General features: G+C 38.2%; 3 protein-coding genes across 15 annotated transcripts in view; 1 reads left to right on the forward strand and 2 right to left on the reverse strand.

The window, feature by feature from the left end:
* The window catches only part of LOC110983818 (uncharacterized), a 24640-nt gene extending 7944 nt beyond the window's left edge, over positions 1-16696 (reverse strand). For 3 of the 12 annotated variants that reach the window (XM_087147772.1, XM_087147769.1, XM_087147762.1), the window contains exons 1-13: positions 16520-16696; positions 11189-11317; positions 10540-10746; positions 9942-10050; positions 9385-9501; positions 8720-8957; positions 8057-8145; positions 7367-7847; positions 5484-5717; positions 3926-4021; positions 3469-3678; positions 1444-2016; positions 315-365 (exon numbers count right to left, since the gene is read on the reverse strand). In XM_087147772.1, coding sequence (XP_087003898.1) covers positions 315-365; positions 1444-2016; positions 3469-3678; positions 3926-4021; positions 5484-5717; positions 7367-7847; positions 8057-8145; positions 8720-8957; positions 9385-9501; positions 9942-10050; positions 10540-10746; positions 11189-11226 — 2443 coding nt within the window. In that variant the 5' untranslated portion in view covers positions 11227-11317; positions 16520-16696. Of the gene's footprint in view, positions 1-314; positions 366-1443; positions 2017-3468; positions 3679-3925; positions 4022-5483; positions 5718-7366; positions 7848-8056; positions 8146-8719; positions 8958-9384; positions 9502-9941; positions 10051-10539; positions 10747-11188; positions 11318-12588; positions 12650-16519 lie in introns of those variants that run through there. The other 9 variants (XM_087147764.1, XM_087147763.1, XM_087147766.1 and 6 more) reach the window with 9 other exon arrangements.
* A 339-nt stretch (positions 16697-17035) lies between these two features.
* LOC110983802 (uncharacterized) lies at positions 17036-19316 on the forward strand. Its single transcript, XM_022243366.2, has 3 exons — positions 17036-17625; positions 18107-18228; positions 18358-19316. The coding sequence occupies exons 1-3, from the start codon at positions 17494-17496 to the stop codon at positions 19121-19123; spliced, it is 1020 nt and encodes a 339-aa protein (XP_022099058.2). The 5' UTR covers positions 17036-17493; the 3' UTR covers positions 19124-19316.
* On the reverse strand, positions 19195-23569 carry LOC110983803 (coenzyme Q-binding protein COQ10 homolog B, mitochondrial-like). Of its 2 annotated transcripts, none has more exons than XM_022243367.2 (5): positions 23339-23569; positions 21985-22167; positions 21574-21766; positions 21129-21230; positions 19195-20464 (listed from the first exon to the last, which is right to left on the reverse strand). In XM_022243367.2, exons 1-5 carry the CDS (start codon positions 23389-23391, stop codon positions 20300-20302), a joined length of 696 nt encoding a protein of 231 aa, XP_022099059.1. In that variant the 5' UTR covers positions 23392-23569; the 3' UTR covers positions 19195-20299. The 2 variants fall into 2 exon arrangements, with proteins under 2 accessions (XP_022099059.1, XP_022099060.1); XM_022243368.2 differs by lacking the exon at positions 23339-23569 and adding an exon at positions 23172-23324.
* Between the last annotated feature and the right edge of the window lie 191 nt (positions 23570-23760).

Genomic DNA, 23760 nt, shown 5'->3' on the forward strand with positions numbered 1-23760 from the left:
TCTGACAACAGTAATGTGAACCACTAATACATAAACTTATGTACGAGTAAACAGAAATTTTAAAACCTTTTCAGCAAGCAGACATCTACATGTATACAGCCTAAAAGCATCAATAGCCACCAATGCTTCAAAAGGTTTACCATAAATATTTTGTTATTCTTATTGCATTACGGTATTGGATGAAACCAAGCTACAGTGTATGAACCAGTGGGAAAGCGAAACAGCCAAACATCAATTTTGAGATTTATTATCTTTCAAAGCAAGTTAACACATTGGACTTGATAACCCAAAAAAGCTGCTGGCAGGTTTTTTACCTGCAAATTCTTCAACCTTGCAACTGTGCTTTGACCCAACCAAGCACGGCCCTTTAATACATCAAACAGGAAAATGAAAAAAAAAGGCTTTTTAAGTGAGTGTACCTGGTACATGTCCTCAATGGAACCAATAACAAAAATTATATGTGTTTCCACGTCATCCAGCATCAAATGGTTAAGTATGTAAATGTATCTTATCAAGAAATATTTTTGTTGTACCTTACAAGGGCACAAGACAACAGGCTGAGAAATGAATGTGATTGGTCACTGCAGGATAATACAAATAATACAAAGCAATGGATGTTCAAGTGATGATGTGCAAGCTTAGTATGTAAATTGTAATTTATTCAAGTGTATGAATATGAACACAGGTTCTGTTATTCAGTACTGACAAACAGTTGTTAACAGGTTTGAAATTGACACAGGTGGACTTGAAATGGAAAAAGACAGACACAAATAAATTTCGATGAAGGTGATAATAAAATGTGAAAATCCCATGCAGCTTCTAAAATTAATTTTTAAAAATTGCACTTTCTGGTGATAAAATGTGAGGAAACTATATTTTTAGTACAAGGACCATACAATACAGTAATCAAGGATGACATTAATCAAACAAGTCCTGAAAAAGCATGTTAATTTGGCTACTGGCTACAGCTTCCACTAATACACCAAAGACTGCATTCATCGTTAAAAGATGAGATCTTTACTTCTGAGCAGTTTTATCTTTAACGCTTAGACAGATAAAATTTTTGAAAAAGGCTGAAGCTGAATGCCCTTAAACTGAAAAGGATCATCCTAATTTTTTTTCTGCACAAAAATAATTCACAAGTTTGCAGAAAGGGTTGGTGAGAACTCTTTTTTATTTACTGGTAGAATAGGAGAAATGTTGGTGAATTGGAATCCAACATCTACACCAGTACACTGTACTTTGGTTGATAACTCATACATTCTTGCCTAGCTAGTAGCCAATTCCAATTTCATTTTAACAGGATGACCATACAATGAATCACTGTAAGCAAGCAGCATGGATCTTAGCAAGCATTAATTGAATGTTAATGACAGTGCGACTACACAGCAAGTAAGTTGTGAACTGACGAGTTGATGACAAACAATGTCACTGTCAGCTAACCTGTGGACCCAGGAATAAAGATGGAATGATTATCAGCTGTTGAGTTGACTTTCCTTTCCCTGAGTAGATCCTCAGCAAAAGAGACATCGTTATCAGATGTTTCATGTGATTGGCTGATAGCCATGCTTTGGTTAGAAGTATTCACCCTGGTAGATGGACATGAAGTAATCTCACTGCTGGTACACACATGTACAGTTGCCATGGCTACAGAGGGCGTTTCCACGATGTCAATACTCTCCGGCATAAAACTCAGCTTCATACCTTCAAGAGGTTTGGCTTTTTCCAGAACAGATAAAGACCGCTCAGATCTCACTCTGGTTGGTACTTCAAGAGCCGAAGTGTCTGATTTGGATCTCGAACGTGTCACATCACCATTCTCCACCAGTATGGAATGTCCAGCCTTTGTTGTCGATGTAGTTTCATCATAGACAGCATAAACTTTCACTGGTCCTTTCTGCCTCAATTTTTTTAGGTGAGTGGCTGGAATTGTCTCATTAATGTGTGTTATTAAAGCCCCGTCACCATGTTCATTGTTACAATTTGCATGAGAAGAATTAGGAGCTGGGAGAGCTACTGAAGTTGAGGAAATCAGAAGGTAAACAGAACGTAAGAAACTACTGTGAGAAACAAAACTACATGTATTTGTGCATTACGAAAAAAAGAAGAAATACAATCATACCATAACCAAGCTCCTGAATAGCACCAGCAGTTTAGAAAAATTGTTATCTTTTCAAACCAAAATTAAAGACATTCACTAAAAGCAAAGTACTGTACAGTATGAGGATCCATGCTCAGTACGGTATGCAGTGCAGGATATGTATTTCTACCAGCAGTGCTTAATGTACAAGGAATTTCTTCAGTTGCAAAAATGTCTTTTTAAATTAATAGCATCAAAAACATGCAGGTATGACCTCAAAGAGATATGTAAAGGTGCAAGGACACAACAAAAACTAATGTACATGTAAACCAGTACATGTACATGTACAGCACCTGACATACATGTACATGTACAGCACCTGACATACATGTACATGTACAGCACCTGACATACATGTACATGTACATACTGGTACATACATCTAGGAACACGTGAAAAAGGAACTCAGCAACACACTTTCAAAGAACATTGTGATTTCAAAAAGTAATGTACATGTATGGCAGAACTAATATACCATGCAGAAACTATTCAGGAGCACTTACACTGAAGAATAGAATAGGCTTCTCCTTTGTAAAGAATTAAGCAGCTGATGCATGGTGTACATGTACATGCATGCTGGCAATGTTCATGTACAACAAGCAACAAAACTAGGTTCTATAAAGTACACGTGCATGTACGTGCAGACTTGAAAGTTACTTTCTAATTACTATTCATTGCATTTGTTAAATTTCACTGTTTAATTTTTAGAATGGTATGAGTTCTGTAGACACTGCAATTGTTTAGTACAGAGCTAGTTGACAGTCAAAGACACCCTTCCATTTAAGCCGCAAACTAAAAAAAAAAGAAAAAAAAAAAGGAACACAAAACTTGTTAAGATACTTTGTGTATGCATTCATGGCACTTTTCAAGCAAAGACCATATGCTAAGTGACCATTATTGAACACACTCCCTAAATCATACAAATAGACGAAATCTTTGTACTCTGTGAAAATAACTTTTTAATGACATTTCAAATTCTGATATATCTTTTACGTATATGTACATGTATGTGAAACCTTCACTTCCTGAATTTCCTTCTTCAGAACAAAAATGTTGCTGCAAGTCAACAATATCTTGTACAAAATTACAAGTACATGTACATGCGTGTACATATTTCCATCATCAAAAGCATTTATCAATCCAAACAAGCTGATAAAAGGAAAATGATCCTGCTGCCGGTATATCATCAGATTTACTGTGACCAGCAAATGTAGACCACATGCATGCAGTCAACTGACTCCCTACCATCCCTAAATTTCACAGTTCCATGATTTTCAAATTGATAAACTGGCTTTTTCAATTCAATAAAATCAGAAACCAATAAATACCTGTCTGTTCAATCTCCCCAGATGACACCTCATCAGTCTCTTTCATCTCTTGCGATTTTGCCCCCTCCTCCTGAGCCGATTCTTGGTCCATCCCCTCCTCCGTTCCCTCAGCCTTTGTTTCTAAGATCAATCCAGCTACATTCACCTCCAGATCTGTTTCATGTTGATGCGGTGAATCTTCTGCTACCTCCTCTTTTTTAGCCTCAATTTCTGAAACAAGATGAAGAAATAATTATTATTTCATGGCCAGCAAGGAAAACTTATGTACACCCCACAAAACTGAACAGTTACAATGAAAAGAGCTGGAGTCACAATTATTCTACACTAAAGAGCATACAGTGTATACATGTATGTATAATATGACTGCTTATCAGAGAGAAGTAAGAAGCAACATCTGATGCCAAGCTGTTTCCATGAATTTGATTTGATTGATACCAGCAGCAAGAAGACAACCCACCTGCCTCTCCCATAGCAATAGCAGCCTCAAATGCTTCATCTATTCCAGTCTCAGTCAAGCTACTGCTTATAGACTCACTATGCACTCTAGGTGATTCTGTTGACAATTGATAGTGGCAATATTAAATGACAATGTACAAGGCCAACAAATGTGATTACATGTAAGTAATGACATGACAGCAACTGGCAATGACTCTAACAAACGACACACTTCTGGGATTACTATCTCCTGCCTCCCCAGGGTAATTTGTCATTGCACATGAATATTTGTATAAGACAAAAAGTCTACATGTACCGTACATGTACCTTCATCTTTAGGAAGTGGGTTTTTTAGTATTGGTTTTATGTTGAAAATGAAAGCATTTGAGACTCAAGAACCGATATTAACAACCATACAATGACAAAAACAGTAAGTATCTACATTGTATTTGGGCATTTTTTATCCTTGACCAAACTAAAATGTGATGGATAAGATGCAAAGCATGCTTAAGCAGTATTGTTAGTGATATGAATGTTAGAGTGGAGCAAAGCAATGTATTATCATGCTGGCATACCGTGAACCAAACTTCATGAAGCCACAAGCCATAAATGTGCAACTATCACAGTGCAAATCAAAACACTCAGTACAGGTGTTTTCAGAAAATACATGTACCGGTAAGGTGCTGTACTTGTACAGTTGATTATTTACCCTTGAACTAAAAAACTGCTCCTTTTTATACTGAGACAGTTTTACCGTCCAGAGGTTTGTCTTATCAAAAACCTTATGAATACAGTCTGCCATTATGCACATGTACATGCACTGTACATTAACACTTGATGGAAATGAAGTCAGTATACAGTATTCTGTAACATGGGGATATGTATCAGTGATCAGACTGCGCCACCTATTATGCACATGTATCTTAAACACTATAAGGCACATTTGATGCAGTTTATGGGGTGTTGCTCCGGAGCCAAAATTTCAGAGATTTTCAACATGATAATGGATTCATCGCTGTTTCATGATTTCATAGGGTCCTATGCACACTGCAACACACAGCAAAACTGTAAGCACAACCTGTTCAAGAGATCTGAAAAACAGTGCACCCCCTCTCCACTTGAAGCAAATCAGAAAATGAAGACAAGTTGTCACAAGTTATAGAAAGGTTTGTATCTCAAGCATTAGAATTACATGTAGATGTATGCATTACACTCGAGTTCATTTTAATTGATACAGGCACATGTACATGGAACATGAGCGTCAACACTAATCTTTTATCAGAGCTTGGCTGATGATAACTAGTGTCACTGCACAATCTTTCTTGTGAGTGCCCAAACAATAAGATGTCAAATACAATTTTCAAAACCCAAGTACATGTCATCACAGAAGTTCATTTGATACCTGGTACATGTAGTTGCTCTCTTACAAAATCTTCGTGAGATCTTGGTAATGTTACTATGCAGCCCATCAGGATACTGGATGTACAAGATCATAAACCGAAAGATTGACCGAGACTATCAGTAACTTACAAAGCCCAAGTGGAGGTTGGTGGCACTGGTTTTTATTCAGACCATCTCACCTTCCCTATATTCCTCATCCATCAAGTTTTCATCAAAAGACTGGTTAAGTCGCCCTTCCTCTATTAACTTAGTCACATCTTCTTGTGGGTTGCTGGGGGAAGGGGGCATGTCTGGGGGCGGTGGAGGAACAAACACTGGCTCTTGTGGTTCAGTGGTTGGGGATGGACTCTCAAGGCTTGTGCCTCGGATTAAGGAGACAGGGCGTGGTGGTTTGGGAGGCCTTGAAGGCTTGTCTGTAGTGCAATTAGCAAATAAAGTTGCATACAATGTACATGTAAGCAAAGATGTACCAAGACCTCCAAATCAAAGAAATGACTTCAATGTCCCTTATCAGTTGAGTTGAACTTGTCAAGTATCAGAATGAATAACAACCTGTCACCTAAAATGAACATTTCAAGTCATTGAAAAGATGCAAGTATTGGCAATAACACCTTCCTTAACTTTTTCACTGATGACCATGGTTCAATTCCTACCAGATGCATCCTGAGACTTAGGCTACACAGTGTGGTGCTTCCTTATCTCTCATCACTGATGACCATGGTTCAAATCCTACCAGGTGCATCATGAGACTTAGGCTATACAGTGTGGTGCTTCATCTCTCATCACCAATGACCATGGTTCAAATCCTACCAGGTGCATCACTCGTCTCTCATCGCCAATGACCATGGTTCAAATCCTACCAGGTGTATCATGAGACTTAGGCTACACAGTGTGGTGTTTCATCTCCCATCACCGATGACCATGGTTCAAATCCTACCAGGTGCATCACTCGTCTCTCATCGCCAATGACCATGGTTCAAATCCTACCAGGTGTATCATGAGACTTAGGCTACACAGTGTGGTGTTTCATCTCCCATCACCGATGACCATGGTTCAAATCCTACCAGGTGCATCACTCGTCTCTCATTGCCAATGACCATGGTTCAAATCCTACCAGGTGCATCATGAGACTTAGGCTACACAGTGTGGTGTTTCATCTCCCATCAGCGATGACCATGGTTCAAATCCTACCAGGTGCATCATGAGACTTAGGCTCCACAGTGCGGTGCTTCGTCATCTCTCCTCACTGGTAAGTTTTTTCCCATTACACGCAAGGACACTGAATTAACTTTAGAGGCCTTACTGTTGTGCAAATTCATGACTTGATGGAAAGAACATTCAGAATTTGGTCACATTTTTTAAACACATGTCACATACTTGAAAATGATATCCAAATATTGAATGAATAAATTCACATGGCTGGAAGTGACATTTATTTCTTTGTAAGATCAAGTCTTGAATCTGTACACGCTTACATCTTTAGGTGTTAATAGCTGGAAATGGAAACTGGTTCACAAAACAAAAAGCTGAATTCTCAACATGCACATCTATGTTCATCTTCCTCCCACTTTTAGCTACCAGTATCTTTATACATGTAAGCAAAATGATTATAGAATTGATATTAAACTACTTTTGCAAGAGACAGTTGTCAGAATGAAAGAATACAACATGGGCTCAGAATCTACTTCCACAAAATAATTACTTCAATTTTATGTTTAGATTAAATGTTCTTCATTACCAAACTGAAAACCAACCCTCTGTATAAGAGAGTTGTCAAGCTTGTATGAGAGAAACCAAATACCAAAGCCAAATATACATGTAAGCCAAAATAAACTAAAACACCATCTTGAGAAAAGGTAACAGCACATGTCAATCTGAAAGTGACAAAGAACGTTGAGAATGCACATGCAGATAAAAGTGTCTGAAATGTTCTACAAGCACAAATACACAGTCACAAACACAGACATCCTCACAAAACAGTATGAATTAGAAAGTGACAGAAACATTTTGTATCATGGAAGACTGCAAACATCCAAACAAAGCTGAACCATCAACCACAAACCTCCTTTTACAGATGTGGATGTCTCCTGAGAATTACTGATCTGTTTCATCTCTTTTGCGTCACTGGCTCTAATTGGAGGAGATACTGGACGAGGAGGAGGAAGATTAACTGGAATCTGATGAGGTGAAGTTTCTCCAAGAGATACCGACCTCCTCGGTGGAGAAGTGGGTCTGGGTGGGGCAGGGGCTCGTCTCTTTCTCAAAGTATTGTTACTGGCCAATGATGAATCTTCATCGAGTTTTTCATCATCTGATGCACTGGTACTGGTGGTGACGTGTTTCCCTGGAGGCGGGGGTGGGGCTGGTCGACGTTTCTTCAATGTATTACTCCCTTCATCTTCTTGTCCAGTAGTCTGGGTAAGGCCTTCTGATGGTGGGAGGGAAGAAGGTGATGTGTGGCGATGCGAGCGCTTTTCTTTTTCCACCGGGGGCATAACATTTGTGGGTTGAGATTCTGGAATGCCACCTGCACCTAATTCATACTACAAAAGGAAATCATACAAACTAACTCAAGCATATTGATATCATTCAATACAAGTCACAATTCAAAATAACTCAAAGATATTGATATTATTTCACTGAAAACAGATTTTGTTTCTTGAATGCCAGTCTATCTACTAAGACATAAATTGTATGTGTAGCTTCAATGACTACAGGCTGACGATGTTGAACATTGTTCACATTTACTTACCCCTTTCTTTTTCTTGGACAATTTTCCAAAGAAACTTCCTTTTTTCTTTTTCTGCTCTGGCATTAAATCTGCCTCCCCTCCTTCAACACCTACATGTAGACAAACACAAGCAAGTGTACACTGTATATGTATATACATGTAAATATTCAGTGAACAACTGAGACTAAACATGAAAGTTACTTATTCAATTACATCATTTTAAAATCCCTCTAGACAACAAATATGAAACCTCCCTGTGCCAAAAGAAATTACAAGAACTTGTGACAGAGAGAGTTACTAATTCTCGAATAGCACTTTTTTTTTAATGTGATGGCAAACACGGCTGGTATTACTGATTTCCTACCTGCAAAGCAGGGCGTCTGAAGCTAAGAAAATATGCAAAAGGTCTACTTATAAAACTTTCTTGTGTAAGAAAATAATGGGCCCACAAGGGTCCATGGAATTTAGCCTGAGAAATAAAAGGATCAAGTCCATTCATACAAAACCAAAATTGACTGTTTTATAAATTCAAGCATCTTCCTTCATATTTCTCAGCAGTTTTCTATTCCACTGTCTACGGTGCTACGTGTAGTATCAGGAATTCAGAATAATATATGCAAGAAAATCATTTTTGAAAATTCTTTCAGTGGGTTTGTTAGTGTTGTCCTCTTATGTTTAACACACCTGCAGGCTGGCCATTTAAATCCACCAATAGAAATTCAATGGCTCCTGATTTCTCCAGAGTTTGACTCATTTCTAGGGGATCTTGAGGTTGAGTAGTGAGTCTGAGAGTATGGTTACTCAGTTCCACACCCCTCTCATCACATATCGTAGGCATCAATTCTTGTAGAGTCTTTGTAGGATCGACACGGAGACACATTTTGTGGTTTTTACTTGAAATGACTGTAATCCTGATTGTGGGCTGAAACAGGAAAAATTTGAATTTTAGGTCAATTTTACTGTAATACTTATTAGTTTGGATGGAAATGAACATGAAGTCAAGATGGGCAAATAAAGAATCATTTACTGTAGTTTCTACAGGCTGTTGTGGTTCTGATTCCATATGGTGTGCAATATGCAAATTGGGTGCTCCCATTATGCAATTGGACAATACTGCAATACGAATTGGGTCTCTACTGATATACATCTTGGTTGGTTTTTTTCTTAGAATGAAATCTCAGGATTTCCTTTAAACATGTCAAAGTGTCCTTCACTCAATTTTCTCCCATGGTATAACAGAATATAAATTTTTATAAGAAATTTGAAAAACACACAAATATCTGCTACAACTCGTAAGCATGCACACCTTTCAGTGCACAGTTTGGAAATATCTTAAGAATATTTCTTACCTCAATGACAGCAGACTTCTTTTCCTCCTTCTTGTACACAAAGACCTGTTTCTGATTTTTACGGATTATGTGTATAGTGTCACCAACTACATCAGACAACTTCTGGGTTGGTTTGAGCTGCAAAGAGGTTAGAGAGAGTGACTGAAGATGAGGCATTCATCTTGTCAAGAAGCAGGCTATTTTGGTATCGGTCATGCACACGGCTGAGTGTTTGACAGAAAGTGGCCAAGATACAGCAACATTTGTAGTGTTGCCTGGACTTGGAAGTGTAGCTAATGACTAGCTCAGTAAGCCAATAGAGGATAAAGTGACACAAGGCGGTCTAGACTACACTAACAGGAGTAGCTTGTAACTATTGTAGTAGAGCTAGCCAAATATGAACCAGGACCCACTGGTATAAGCATGTGACTGGCTTGGCACTGCTCAGCCTGACCAAACTGCGAGTTGTACCTGGTACAAGGCTTTGTGGACAATCCAGAACAAACAACTCTAGATAGACTGACACTTAACAAACTGACAGGTGCAACTTGCTCAAATAAAAGTACAATGTAACTTACCTGTACAAGAGGATCCTTGAGTCTCACACCTGGTTGGGCAATGGTGTAATTGGTTGGGTTGAGTTTATTCTTGGATGCGATCATGATGAGAAGTTCCAAGATCGGAGTACTGCAATTTAGCAACGAAGTATCTGACACATTATGATGTGGTCCAATTTAATTAATCCAAACTCCTTCGGGCTTTTTGCAAGGATACAACCTCAATCTTTCAAGCATCTACCGTTTCTTCATGTATTCTTTCAAAATGGTGCAGAAAAGACCCAGAATGTTGAGACAGTGAATGATATGCTTCAAACTCAGCCAGGATTTTGGGCAAGTTAAAATTAATGATCGCTATATTGTTAATGTCGCCCTAGTGATGTCCACATGTTGTATGCGCATGCACTCAAAACTAACCAACATTGCAAAGGCACATACATACATGTATGCAACTGACCTTGCCTCCCGTAATCCTTCAGTGATGTCTAAAATTAACACAAATGTTGTTGATAAATTACAGGTAACGTAAAACACTAAGAGTAAAATACAGCACCAGTATCATTTCATTTCAAGTACAATATACATGTATATATACAGCAAATTATATGGATGAGCATACTCTCTCTTCACTGATGCTTTGACTATTTTATCTTCTGGAAGCACCACTGTCAGCTGCCTCTCATCTCCTGATGATGTTCCTGCTGTCTCCTCAGTGCTCCCATTTTTCGTTAAGGCGTCTTTCTCCAGTTCAGACAAAGAACCATTCTTGTTTTCCTCAAAGGATGGCTTCTTTGTAGGTGGTGGTGGGGCACGGCTTCGTTTAGATCTATCACAGAAATATAACCAATTTTGTCTTTCAGCCTCTGAAGAAGAGCTTGCCTAGTTTGAAAGGTCACAATGCACTATTTTTGACAGAAATATAACACTTATAAACTAAAACTTCTGCTGATTATAATTACAGCCTTTCTCTTCCAGAGAGGCTGTAAGAGGCAGACATGTACATGTATGCAAATATTCTTTTTTTAAAAATTTTGATTTACCCTAAATTTTTTCAACATTACGGTAACTGTGGTAAAAGGTTTGTTGCATTAAAGCAGGGTACCAGTACACGTACCTTCAGTGATTGCATTTTGAACTAACGGTGGTATATTGTGCAATGGTGAATACGTGCATGTCATTAACTGCGATCTACCGGTACCTAGCTGAGAATGGTTTGAAACATAGAACTTTCTTCATTTAATTTTCAAAAGGTCATTTCCATTACTCACGGTTGATGATTTGGGATTTTGGTTGTTTCTACAGACATTCTAAATTTTCCGAAGTATTTCAAGTTATGGTAATATCAGCATGCATTACATCTGACAACTGATCGCCTGCCCAAGACTGAGGACTTCAACCTGGAGATCAAAAAAATGAAAGGTTGGGAAACATGTATGACCCATATTTATACAATATTTCAAAACAATGTGTATGAAGAAGTTGACATCTGAGAAGTTATGAGTACTATGTACAAATGTACATGTACAATGTACGGTACATAAGTATATAGATGTACATGTACTTCAGGCCTTCCGTAGGCCTACAATTAACTGTACAGTGGACACGGAGGTATTCGTATGGTACATGTACAGTATATGTGCATAAACTCGCATTTTGTTGATTGTGTACATGCATTTTGTTGATTGCAGCAGTGAACACAATATCCATGTAAATGTCTGTATGTCTGCACACGTGTTCATGTCGGTGTTGAACCCTGTGGATTCAGCAGGTTTCACAAATCAACAAAGTTCTGTTTGATGAGGTTGGGTCATACCAGTACATGTGTACATGTACATGTATATCAACACCTGTTTGATAATGTTCGATTCAACAGAACTTTCTGCAACCCAGCTACAATTTACAACATGAGAAGACCAGATGCAAATGTACATGCACAGTGTATGCATTAACAAACAAAACAACAAGCAAAAATTTTATAGTGTCAAGTAAAAAGCCAAATAACCCAATAACACATTTATAAAAGATTGGACAATGAGTTGGCAAATGCTGCTAAACTTCATACATGTAACATGTACAGTACAAATTTGCCCTCCTACCCTACAATCTTTTCGTACATGTGAGCCAAATTTTGTCTGCAGTGACAGGAGACTGTTGAACAACTGTGAAGTACACATACTGGTATACTGTGCTTTGTACTTTGATGTTTGAACTTGATAACCAACCTAATTCATATGAAAATAACAGTTGTGGACATCAATGGAGATAAATACTATAGTTCATTATCATTTACAAACATGTACATGTACATGTACATACTGGCAGACGTGTACAAAATGTACATGTAATTGCCCATTGTTAAATGTACATGTATGTACATACACCTGAACAATCCAAGTACATGTATAAAAACTCCTCTGTCTACTACATGTACAGTACATGCATGAACATGTACAATGTACATGGTGCAATGTACACGTACATGGACTGGGGTACATGTACATTGAACGTGAGAACCCTTTTTTATCAAATTATTATATCAAAAGAGTACACACCTTAAAAATGCAAGGAATTCAGAGTAAAACCCATCAAATCAAAAGAAACCAACAAGCGTGTTCCTATAAAGTATAACACAGACACACAAGGTACATATATATACACGTACATGTACACTGTTGGTGTAAACATCCTCCAGCCTCTCATTTCAATCTTGACATAATTATTTCTAACCCACTGTACTGTGTACATGTACATGTACTTCACACATGCCCACACATGGGTATACATAGGTTTATAAGGAAAGGAAGTACAGTATTTGACTATCAAATCATATCCACAAGGTCAAATACTTTGCATACCAGGGCTATTTTTATTTAAACTTGGAAGTCAAAAGCACGATTATTATACAAAGGCAGTGTAGGCATGGATTCATCAGTTGGTATTTCTTTTGTCACACACACACATCACTGTGTTTGCTACATTTACATGTAGCAGACATTTTGCATTATTTTGTTCACAGGTTGACAATGAGCACAAGACCAGTACATTGTATCTGTGTACCAGTACCTTGGGTAACCTACATGTACATGTACAGTACATATATACTGTACGTGTACATGTATAGCTCCAGGTCTATGCGATTGAAGGTACATGTATTAATGTACAGTAAATGTACATGTACATTGTGGATCATCCCACGGTGAAATCTATTGTGTAACAAACTTACTTTCAATGCACATTCCATTCTGTTGTTGAATGGGTTTTGAGGTCAGATCTAGTGCGGTTAAGCATAAGATATGTTGAAGCCTGACTACAGTGTGGTGTAGAGTAGATATTAAACCGATGGACACTTTACACAAAGTGTTCACCTACCAGTACAAAGGTACATGTATAGTACTCTTATTGGGCTTCTCACATTGTATCATTTGTCTCAATTAACTTCAGCTACCAATCTCACAAAATTAAGAAGAGGATAAATTTCCTGTTTCTCTTGAAACAGTGATTACAGTGATTGGTACATGTAGACTGTCAGATTCAACCTTTAAAACCCAAGCCCCCTAGGGACCATTGAAATCCTGCATAACCTTGTTGGGTTCAGCATGGTTAGGGTTAACGTGTACACTGTAGTAGATGATGGTAAGCTCATAGCTTCTTAACCAGTTAACATCTGATTTCCTTACTGGAAAAAGCTGCTGGGGTAGGTCTTATCTCCCGCAAGTTCTTCAACTTTGCAATTTACATTTATTTATTTGCGACGATCATAAAATACCCAGTACATGTACAACTACAAGTAGAAATGCACAGCTCTTGATTTAAGGCATTAATATTTTCATTCTTTTCACGATATTTTCAAAGTAATGCCCAGGTAAATATAGTGGTAGGTGTCCACACGTCAACCAGTTCACATACAAAAAGTTCCATAGCATACATGTACACACTCTAACAGATGCCACCCATGGTCATGTGTCTTTTTTGCCGATTGTTTCGGTATACATGTAAAGTAGCTGCTACTGTAGTTGTAACCTTATCTTTTGTAAATCACCGGTAGTTTCACTCCTTACCAAATCAGTTTAGCCAAGCAAAGGAGATCTTTACTCCCCTTAGCTCTTTTGTGTATGGTGTGGACTCCCCAATTCAATTGTAATTACTCAAGAAAGGCATTTCTGTTTTATTGTTGGTTGGGGGTGGGCCACTTAGTAGCAGCATCGGCATGTAGGATCGTCTTCCGTGCTTTGACCCAATCAAGCACGAGTTAACATGTTAACCGTGGAAATGAACAAACATTCTTAAATGAGTGGTACATGTACACATCCTCCATGAAACAAATAAGGAAGATTGTGTGCTAACACATCATCCAGTGTCAAGTGGTTAACATGAATGTATCCATCCTTCTATCAAATTCACGATTTAAATGGCAATAACTGCACAGTTACTACACATGTTAAGGCATGCATCCAATCATAAATGTATAGGGGGACATTAACACACACCCCTCCAAAAAAGCAACCCTAAAAAAATTTGAATCACTGTGAGAAAAAGGCAAACTTCTTTTTTATTCTATTTCTCTTCAAAAAGAATTCAAAAGTGTTCAGTTTTTGTACTTGTGCCAGTTCCTTACTAAATACCCAGCTTATAACACAGTTCATTATCCTGAACTAAATTTTGGAATATTGATGTGAGGTCTTGGTGCTATTAACCCTAACTGCCCACAGGTTGCTGGACCTAACCTTCCCCATTCACACAAAGTTGACTTACATGTAGTTTTTCTGAGGTATGCCAAACCCAATGCAAAAGCCAGCTGTCTGGGCCTACCAGACCTATCCCCACAGAATTAAACACTTTACTACTGTTAAATTCTGTGTGGTTGGGGAAGGTTAGGGTTAAAAAGAATCCCTCAACTGACCCTTAATGCCATACTTTTTGAGATTTCATTTAGGCTGGCAGATTTCATTGAAAGACTTGCAGGACCAGAAAGTATTTTATTAAATCCAAATTCAAGATAGGAATGATGAACTGTGATCTAAGCTACCGGTTCATTTGGGTGGAATCTGAAACCTAAGAAAATTGAACTGCACAGCAAAACTTGATAAAAATGGCATAGTGTCCCTGTAAAATCCACAAGAGTTTTTCTTCAAAATATCTGACCAAACAATTTAAAAATGCTCTGAAACATTTCAGAACCAGAAGAGTCAAAAGTGCCTGGTACATTTAACAATTATGTATACAGTGTACATGTGTTGCATGTAGACCTACATGTACATGTACATATATATATAACTAAGATATATGTACATTTTATACATGTACATGTACATAAAATAAAGCTTTACAACAGTAGGCCTACAGGTAGCTGTGCACATTTTTAAAAAACCTATATGTGCAGGATCAGCAAAACACCCCATGTAGTGAAAGCTGATCCAGGAGTCACTTGGAAGGGCACAATGTTAGAGCCAACTCTGCCTTGGGGGTCTAATCACTATGGAAACAGCTTAAGGTCTTGACTTTCTGTACATTCAAGGGCAAAACCCACATGATTAATAACACAGAAAACTGCAAATGTTGTTTATATTGCGGTTTACTCCATTTAAAAGGCACCAAGTATATTGCAGTTGGAAAACTTCAAATTATGAAAGCAATAATAAACTTACTTTGTCACTGTCAGGAAGTTTTGCTTGTTTTTACAGTTTAATAGTACATGTACATGTAGAGCACAAACATATGCATATTGTATTGTATATAAAACTGCAAATTTATTTCTTGGTGTCTCTACATACAAAGTTCTGATTTAAGTACACTTTAAATAATTGGGCATTTTTACCCCAGTTGACCCTATATAAGTAGCCACATATATCGGGAGCTCTCTCCTCTTATTTACACTTTGCTTGTAGTTGTATTGGCCAAGGGTTCAATGTACAGTGTTCTACATCTGTAATATTCAATGTAAAGAGCCTAGTACAGGGCAAGCAAATTTCCAAAAGTTCTAAAGCTGTTCAAAATTCTTATTCCAGGGGTAGGCCTATCTATAAAGCACAAACTGGAATACTGGGCTTGGTATGATCGTTCGATTTGCGTGATTGTACTTAGCTAAAGAGTTTAAAAACATGAAAGAACCAAATATGTGAGCACGGCATCATGGGCAAGAGTCAACTACACAAATTGTAATTAACATCACATACATACATGTACATTATAAATTCCCTTCGCAGTGCGCCAGCTATTCATCTGCATGTATCTTAGCTTACATGTACTTCTTTGGGAAAGAGTTCCATACATGGATGATATATAAATATACAAGGACACTTGATTACACCTGTGCACAAACTATGACATGTATGAGACTGGTCACAATATTCCAAGTCATGTTTTCTAACCTGTAAACAACTTGGACTTTCCCTCCTAACTTGAACTTTTTTGACATATTTTACTCCCTGACGGCTAATGAGTCACTACAGGGAACAATTACTGGCGTATATGGAACTCCATCCCTTCATTACTTGACTGGTCTGTCCACGGCCGCTGGCCCTACCGTAGGCGTAGCCTGGGCATGCTGGGTGTGTACGCTACGGCAGTGTCATTGCATGTACTTGTATGAAACAACTTACCCAAAGTATTCAAAACGGATGAAACTAGGCAAAATTCACACTTTTCACGTTGGACTGTCAGTTTTGCACAGAACACACCCTTCTTACGCACGTTCAGATTTCAGAATCGCTCCATATAGTGGCCGGCGCGGACTTTCTTGCATGCACTGGCTGATACAACTGACGATTACCAGCTAAAGGGTTCGACTTTGTAATAACATAACGCGTACCCGGGAGACAGGGCCATATGCCGCTGGCCGGGAGTTAGTCTTGGCCCAAGACGTCAGTGATCGATGGTTGTTTTATTTCTGTTGAGCGCTCTACTCTCTCTCTCTCTCTCTAGCTCTCTTTTTCTCTCTCGTTAGTGCGAGCTGGCGCACAGTCTAATTATGAGTCGTCAGGTAGGTGGCGCGCACTATGCACGGTGTCCGCTGAAAAGCACTAACGTCTTGAAACCAAGACTAGCTGGGTGTACGTGGCGAGCATCGTTTTTCCAGCGCTTTACTGTATGTTAATAATCGTATGGCAAGTCGTAGCCACAATATACACGTATACCCAGACCTCTTTATGTAAAACTAGATGTTCAGTCCGGAGGGCCTGGCTAGGTGCAGCTTGTGACTGAGTCGTTAGAGTTAGGTTAAATTTCTTTGACGATCGCCGTAGGAAATGGTTGTCACTTCAGCAAGTTGTCACGCGGATCCACCCTAGCTTGCAGTTGTTTGCCATTCTTTCCTCCATGATCATGAACACATGCGACTGAGTGGCGTGTGATCGTCCGAGAGACGCAGGCCTAGGCCTAGTCGCTTGAGCATTGCGGATAGCCACATCCTGCATGCATGATGAGCTTGTGAGAAGAGGACGCCAAAGCAGCGAGTTCAATGATGTCCCGACATCATTTTACAAGAAAAACCCACTTTCATCTTCATAATACTTGTATCTTCACTCCTGCTCGATCACAGACATGTTAGTCTCAACACTGACTTGACTGAGACCATATGGACATGATGGAGACAAATGCCATGGCATCCACACAAACTGACATTGACTGTTTCCATGACATCGGTAATGAAGATGATACTTCCATTATTGATGCCGAATGGAATAAACTGAAGTCTTCCCACACTAAGGTACATGTTGGAGACTATTATAAAAGGCAGGAAATCATTTCACCCTCGAAATTCCCAACAACATATGCCTGGCATATGCCAGCCTGGCCTATTCATCGCCCTTTTTGTCATGTTTGTGTTTTTTTACATTAACCCTAATCCCCTACATGCCCTAGGGTGTATGTAAAATCATATTGAAATCGGAGGATTTAGATTACAAGTTGCAACTAAAAGTGAAACCTTGTCCTGGGGACCCCAAAATCTAAGCTACAGGAACTTGGTATGCCTAATTGCTTTAATTTTATACCAAGTTTTTTGCCCCTTGGATGTACCATACATTTTCACATTGGTTTCTCACTGTGGTCTCTGAGAGTTGTGTAAAATTGCAGGGTTATTTGGATAGGATTTAAATCCATGATTTTTTGCTTGTTAGTGCTTTACTTGATCATCATGTGTGGTAAATCAACAATAGTGACAGTTAATGTTTCTGTTTTTCTGTAAGGAGGGTTATAGAGATGGCTACAGTGCAGGTGAAGAGGCAGTCTTGCAGGATGCATTCAATACAGGTTTCACTCATCAAGTTAACTTGGAAACCTGTGCGGCTTTCTACAAAGGAATTCTTTGGTATGCCCAGTAAAAGCAGTGGCTTAACAGCAAATATTATGCATGTGTTAAAAATGTGGCTTTCAGAAACTTTTCTTCCAGTCCTTTTGCTTACATGTACATCCTTGTTTTATTATCTTTATTTTTTAGGGCATTGAAGACACTTTCAGAGCAATCTAGAGCTTCCAGAGGCTTACCTAAGGTGTGTCTGAATGCCCCTGACATATTGAAGATCGAGTTACAGCTGGAAGAGCTAAACAGCATCGTTAGAGGAAGTGATTTGATGGATAAGATGAATATGCCACCAGCAAAGGAAACACATGGAAAGGTTACAAGGGAATGCACCTCAGAAAAGGCAGATTTGGAGTTAAATGCCGGAGATGACGGACAATCATACAGCCGTGAATGTTTGCAAAGTACATGTACATGTACTTCAGTGGGACAGCATGTAAATGTAAAAACAGCCCACTCTTTAGGTTATCAAGACCTTTCTATACAACCCTCTAGTGTACGTGTATCAGAAGGGCCGCATGCTATTGAAAACACAACAATAAAACAGTCATTTCAGTTTGGGGACTTGGAAAAGAAAACTGAATCTGTGCCAAGTTTCTGTCACTCGGCCGGCCAGGTTATATCACAGAATCAAGAAAATGAAATTACAGGTGATGAAGCAGCATGTTGCAGCACCTCAAAGGGCATTTGTCAGTCAGTTGTTTCAGAGGGAGACCCATTATATGGTACAACTTCAGAACCTTCCAGTGTTAGAAAGTTCAAGGAAGAAAGATTTGAAATTGACGGTTCGAACACTAAAGTGAAGAAGATTGTTGGCAATTGTCAGAATCTACTCAAAGAACTTGGTATTGGAGATACATGTATGCTGCAACTGCATCCTTTTGGAGAGTACTTGATGCACTAGCTGCTTAAGATAAACTGTCAGGAGATCAGGCATACATATCTGTAAATCATTGAGCAATTTCCAGATATTCCTGGGTTTTCACTGACTTGTACACTTCATTTATTCCTTTAAATAAAAACACTGCAGCAATAAATTGCCAAATATGTTAATAAATTACACAGTTTGCATGTACATGTATATGCATATTACAGAATATTTTGTAGTGTAATTTTCTCATTTGAAATAATTTAAAATGATTAAAAGCTTAATTTGATTTCAAAACGTATGTAAGAAAGTCAACGTGATATTTAATGATAAATTATGTAGTAAACCTTGACAAATTAAAGTTCCAACTCGGCATTTGTCATCAATTCAACAGAAATGCTGGTCCTTTACATGTGTAAAATCAAAATTGCCTCCGTTGCTATGTCACATTAATGAAGTGTTACTCAATCTATCAAAACTCATGCTCGGCAGACAACGAAATGGGTTTAAAGAGTACAAAATACATCAGTGCTGAAAGCACTATTTAGAACCTAATATCCATTACTACTTCATGCAACACAGCTATCTTTTTACATGTACTTTTGAAATGAGCCTTTTGTCCAAGGCAATGATACATGTATTTGAAATTTTTATTCTTGACATGTTTCAACTGAACATTAATTGGGTGAGGAAGAAGTTACAAGTTATCTTTCACCTTAAACATTAAAATTACAATAAAATACCAGTATTCAATTTCAGGTGTTCTCCATCTCTCAGGTTTTACAAGGGTTTTGCACAACATGGTGAGTTAGGGTTACAGATCCTATCATCACATGGTGCAACATTCTACAAAAAATGACAGTGAAACGTAAATGTTCATGATGAAATATGCATTTACCTTGATTCTAGATTATTTCCCTTTACACTTTAAACAATCCTGGACAATCTATGTGAAATCAAACCAATCTGGAAATCACAAGTGTAGATATTTTTTCAAGTCTGTACATCAAACAGTCTCGTTGCATGTGAATGAGGCAAGTATGATTAAAATTTCTGTTTCCAAGTTAAAAGTTGAACCTAAAAATTAATAATAAAAGGCCACAACTACCGCATGAAGTACACGCTTATAGAGCAACAATAGCAGTTCAATTTGCTTAGTACATGTAAATTAATTTATCCTGTGAACTAGTTGGTTGCAAATTAGAATCACCGTCATGACGATGTATATCTCAGTTGGTCGGACCTTGGTATTGCCGTCTGTGGACCATACAATTTCTCGGCCCGTTTCTCAAATGCTTTCACCATATTCTTCACAACTTCATCGAAGAAAAGTGTTGAGAGATTTGAGTGAAGAGCAGAACGAAACTCGAAGGATACCTAAAAGAAAAAAAATTCAAACATTAATCCATGAAAAATAATGCTGACATAGATAGCTATGATCAGGACTGACAGAGGCAGGTTCTTCAAAAAACATTTCAGCACAAAGTTCATTGTGTCTGATTTTGATAGCCACATAATTACCAGTATAATGCACCAGCAATATTTTGTAATGTCTTTTATGCTGTTGCTGTACTTCTGTGGTAATTTGTAATCATATGAAGCGATGTAAAAAAGAAAAACATGATGACTGTTAGGCAAAAAAGTCTTCATCTCAAGTTAGTATGCATGTCTATTTTAAGCATGCGCGCCAATCATTTTATTCTCTGTGAGACCAACAGCACCATCTCCTGCTGCACTACCTCAGGCAGCTTGATCTTTTACTCAGGGCGATGGATTCTGATGAGGTCGATGTTGAACAATGATAGCAGACTTTGGATATGAAGTTGTTTGTTGTCAGCTTATGATCATAATAAAACTGGTCTAGTTCCTTGACTCAACAAGTGTCTGCAAATGTCTGTACATATATAATCTAACGCAGGAGGGGAAAAAAAAAGCTGCATCACCACATTGATTCCGGAACATCAGTCTGACCAGACACAAACTACATGTATTTTCTTTTGGGGGGGCCTTACAGTAAATGTTCTGAAAGTGAAATACTTACAGAGAAGTCTATGGTGCATGTATGTGGTTTATAAGGGATGCCTGGTCCAAACCTCCAGGTTGTATACAGATGGTTAAATAATTTCCCATCAGTACACACAGACTATATGGTCAAGCAAAAAAGTATAAAGTAATATCAGAGATGAAAGCCAATAACAAGTGCGAGGAAACAACAGCTTCAATTCCATTTTTTTCAGTGTGCAATCATACATGTACATGTATCTGATGTGGACTGCATTCAGACTGCAGTTTCTAACAATTTTATTGCTCCTGAAACTTCTAAGATACAAATGTTACTAAAAGTACAAAGTATAATCACTCCAAATACTGACAGAATTATAATCACATTAGATTCCTTAAAAATATTTCACGAATTGATGTGGAAATATTAGTACACATTTCATGAACCTGGCCTTTGATGCTTACTATATCATAGCTTCACTTACTTTAACTAGGTGTGGTTTAACTACAGTTACTGTGGAAGTATATCTTTCAACTAGAGGTGGAAATCCAATTTCTAAGTCTGCTTTGAAATGACCAGCCTTCCTTGATCTGATGCTTGAACGGATGCACCATGGTACAAATTCTTTGTAGTTCTCCACACTACTGACGACCTCATACATGTCTTCCATCGAGTATCTGAAACAAAATGTGGCAAATAAGAGCTCAAGTTTGTTTAAAACAAAAGACTGTTACCAAGCTCACTTGTTTGGCTCTTGCATGTATGTGGTAGCCTTCAGGTACATTCAATCACTGGGCTGTGTGTTAACAACATTTAACATTACCAGGATGTACAATGGCGCTGGGAAAACACAGACTTTTTAATGATTTATTAATACATTCGTTTTACAACTTACCCAACAATTATTCTTTCTGAATATTCTTTGCGTTTATCAAGGATTGACAAAAAAGATCTTGATGGTGCTTCACGTAATTGTGGTAGCACTTGTGTTCTGTTTAAGCATCTTTCCTTCAGCAGACTTCTTTGATGTTGATGAGGTATCATGATGCTTACACATACATGCCTGCTACGACAAAAGCTATAAGAATAAAATAAAGGAGTTTGATTAGACATTTCATTTCCTTAAACAGGCAATTGCCTTTATGCCCCTGGTCTTTGCCTCAACACCCACTGAAACGTCCCCCAGACAAGTTGATTGTCTAATACAAGTGCCTTTTGCAACAGAGAAATTACCTTGCCCTTTCAAAAACAAAGTTCCTGCCCTGGTAAACAGCACAAAATCTTCTTGGATTGGGTATAGTGAGATTTTTGTTCGCAAAGACTTATCACAGCACTTTGGTAATTCTATGAGAAAGAGTTCTGTACTTGGACACCATAACCATGTTTATGAAAAAACCAACAGGTTTTAAATATGACCAAAACCTATTTCCCCAAGACAATGTCAATTTTTAAGCGGACTTATTTTTTTTTCAAAGAAAGGTTGTATCTATTTTGTTTGTTGACAATTACATAGACCTAGGCCTGAATGTGAAACTTTCACTTAATTCTCAAAAAATTAACAGTTAAAGTTAGGCAGTGGATATTTGGGTTCATGGTCCAACTTTGAGCTTTGCTGACATGTGCTGGCACATTCATGAGTGTTTCTGGACACTTTGAAGTTTTCCCATAACTTTTAGCATTCTTGTCCCATTTTTGCATTGAAATTAAGAATTTGTATTCGTATAGCAGACGTTGGACACCACAGTTCTGGGGGTAATATGATGTAGTAGTAAATTTCTGAACTTTTTCTGCTCTGAAAAAAATTCTCCAGAGCCACAAATTACAATAACAAAAAGACATATCCTGCAATGGAAAAATCTGAAAGTAGACTTCAGGCCTAGGCTTCTCGTACTACAAGTACTTACTTTAGAGTCTTAGTAGTCCAACTAACTAACGTTAATTTGCCTCTAACCATGCTTGGGCCTAACATCTTTAAAGGTTTGGCATGTTTGCACATGACACATGATTTGATGATAGGCAAGAGTAGTGAACCACGTCCATATGTTAAAAGAGCCGATTCGTAGAGTTTACTTTAGTACTTACAGAACCGCAAGTCCCTACTCTTTCAAGGCCTGCTGAGTGTTGGCCTACTAAAGACCATGCATAGAAAGTAGGGCTAATCATCACCTGATCATGGTAGGCTAATTTAGGGCATGGAGCTGGAGGAAGGAACACCTTCCTCCGTCCATGATTAGGGTAGGCCTACTCACATCTGTAACGATCTCTTGAAGGGCCTGAGGTTTAAACAAAGCACAGAAAACATTATTATCCATGCATTCTCGTGTAGTTTTGCTACTTCTGTGTAGATGTGATTGTGTCCGCAATTTACACAGATATTTCAGCTGACATTTTGACACAATTCACTATAATCTGTCCGTGACCTAGTTTGCTGACCGGCCGGTATGTACGTAACTGCCGCACCGCCGACTCACGTATTCGTCAAAGCAGGGTCAAGGTACCAGGTCATTCTTTCGGCACATTTAACCTTGGATTCCGGTAAAACTGAAGGAACCAGTCTAGCAAGTAACGAATATTAGATATGGAGAGCAAAATGTACAAAATATACAAGCAAATCAAAAAGAATTCGGCCGATGTGTTACACGCATTTTGGCAAAAAGATTTTCGTATACAC

Source organism: Acanthaster planci, linkage group LG17 (genome assembly GCF_054643075.1).
Source record: "Acanthaster planci isolate LZ-2023a linkage group LG17, COTS_SCS, whole genome shotgun sequence".
Classification (NCBI taxonomy): domain Eukaryota; kingdom Metazoa; phylum Echinodermata; class Asteroidea; order Valvatida; family Acanthasteridae; genus Acanthaster; species Acanthaster planci.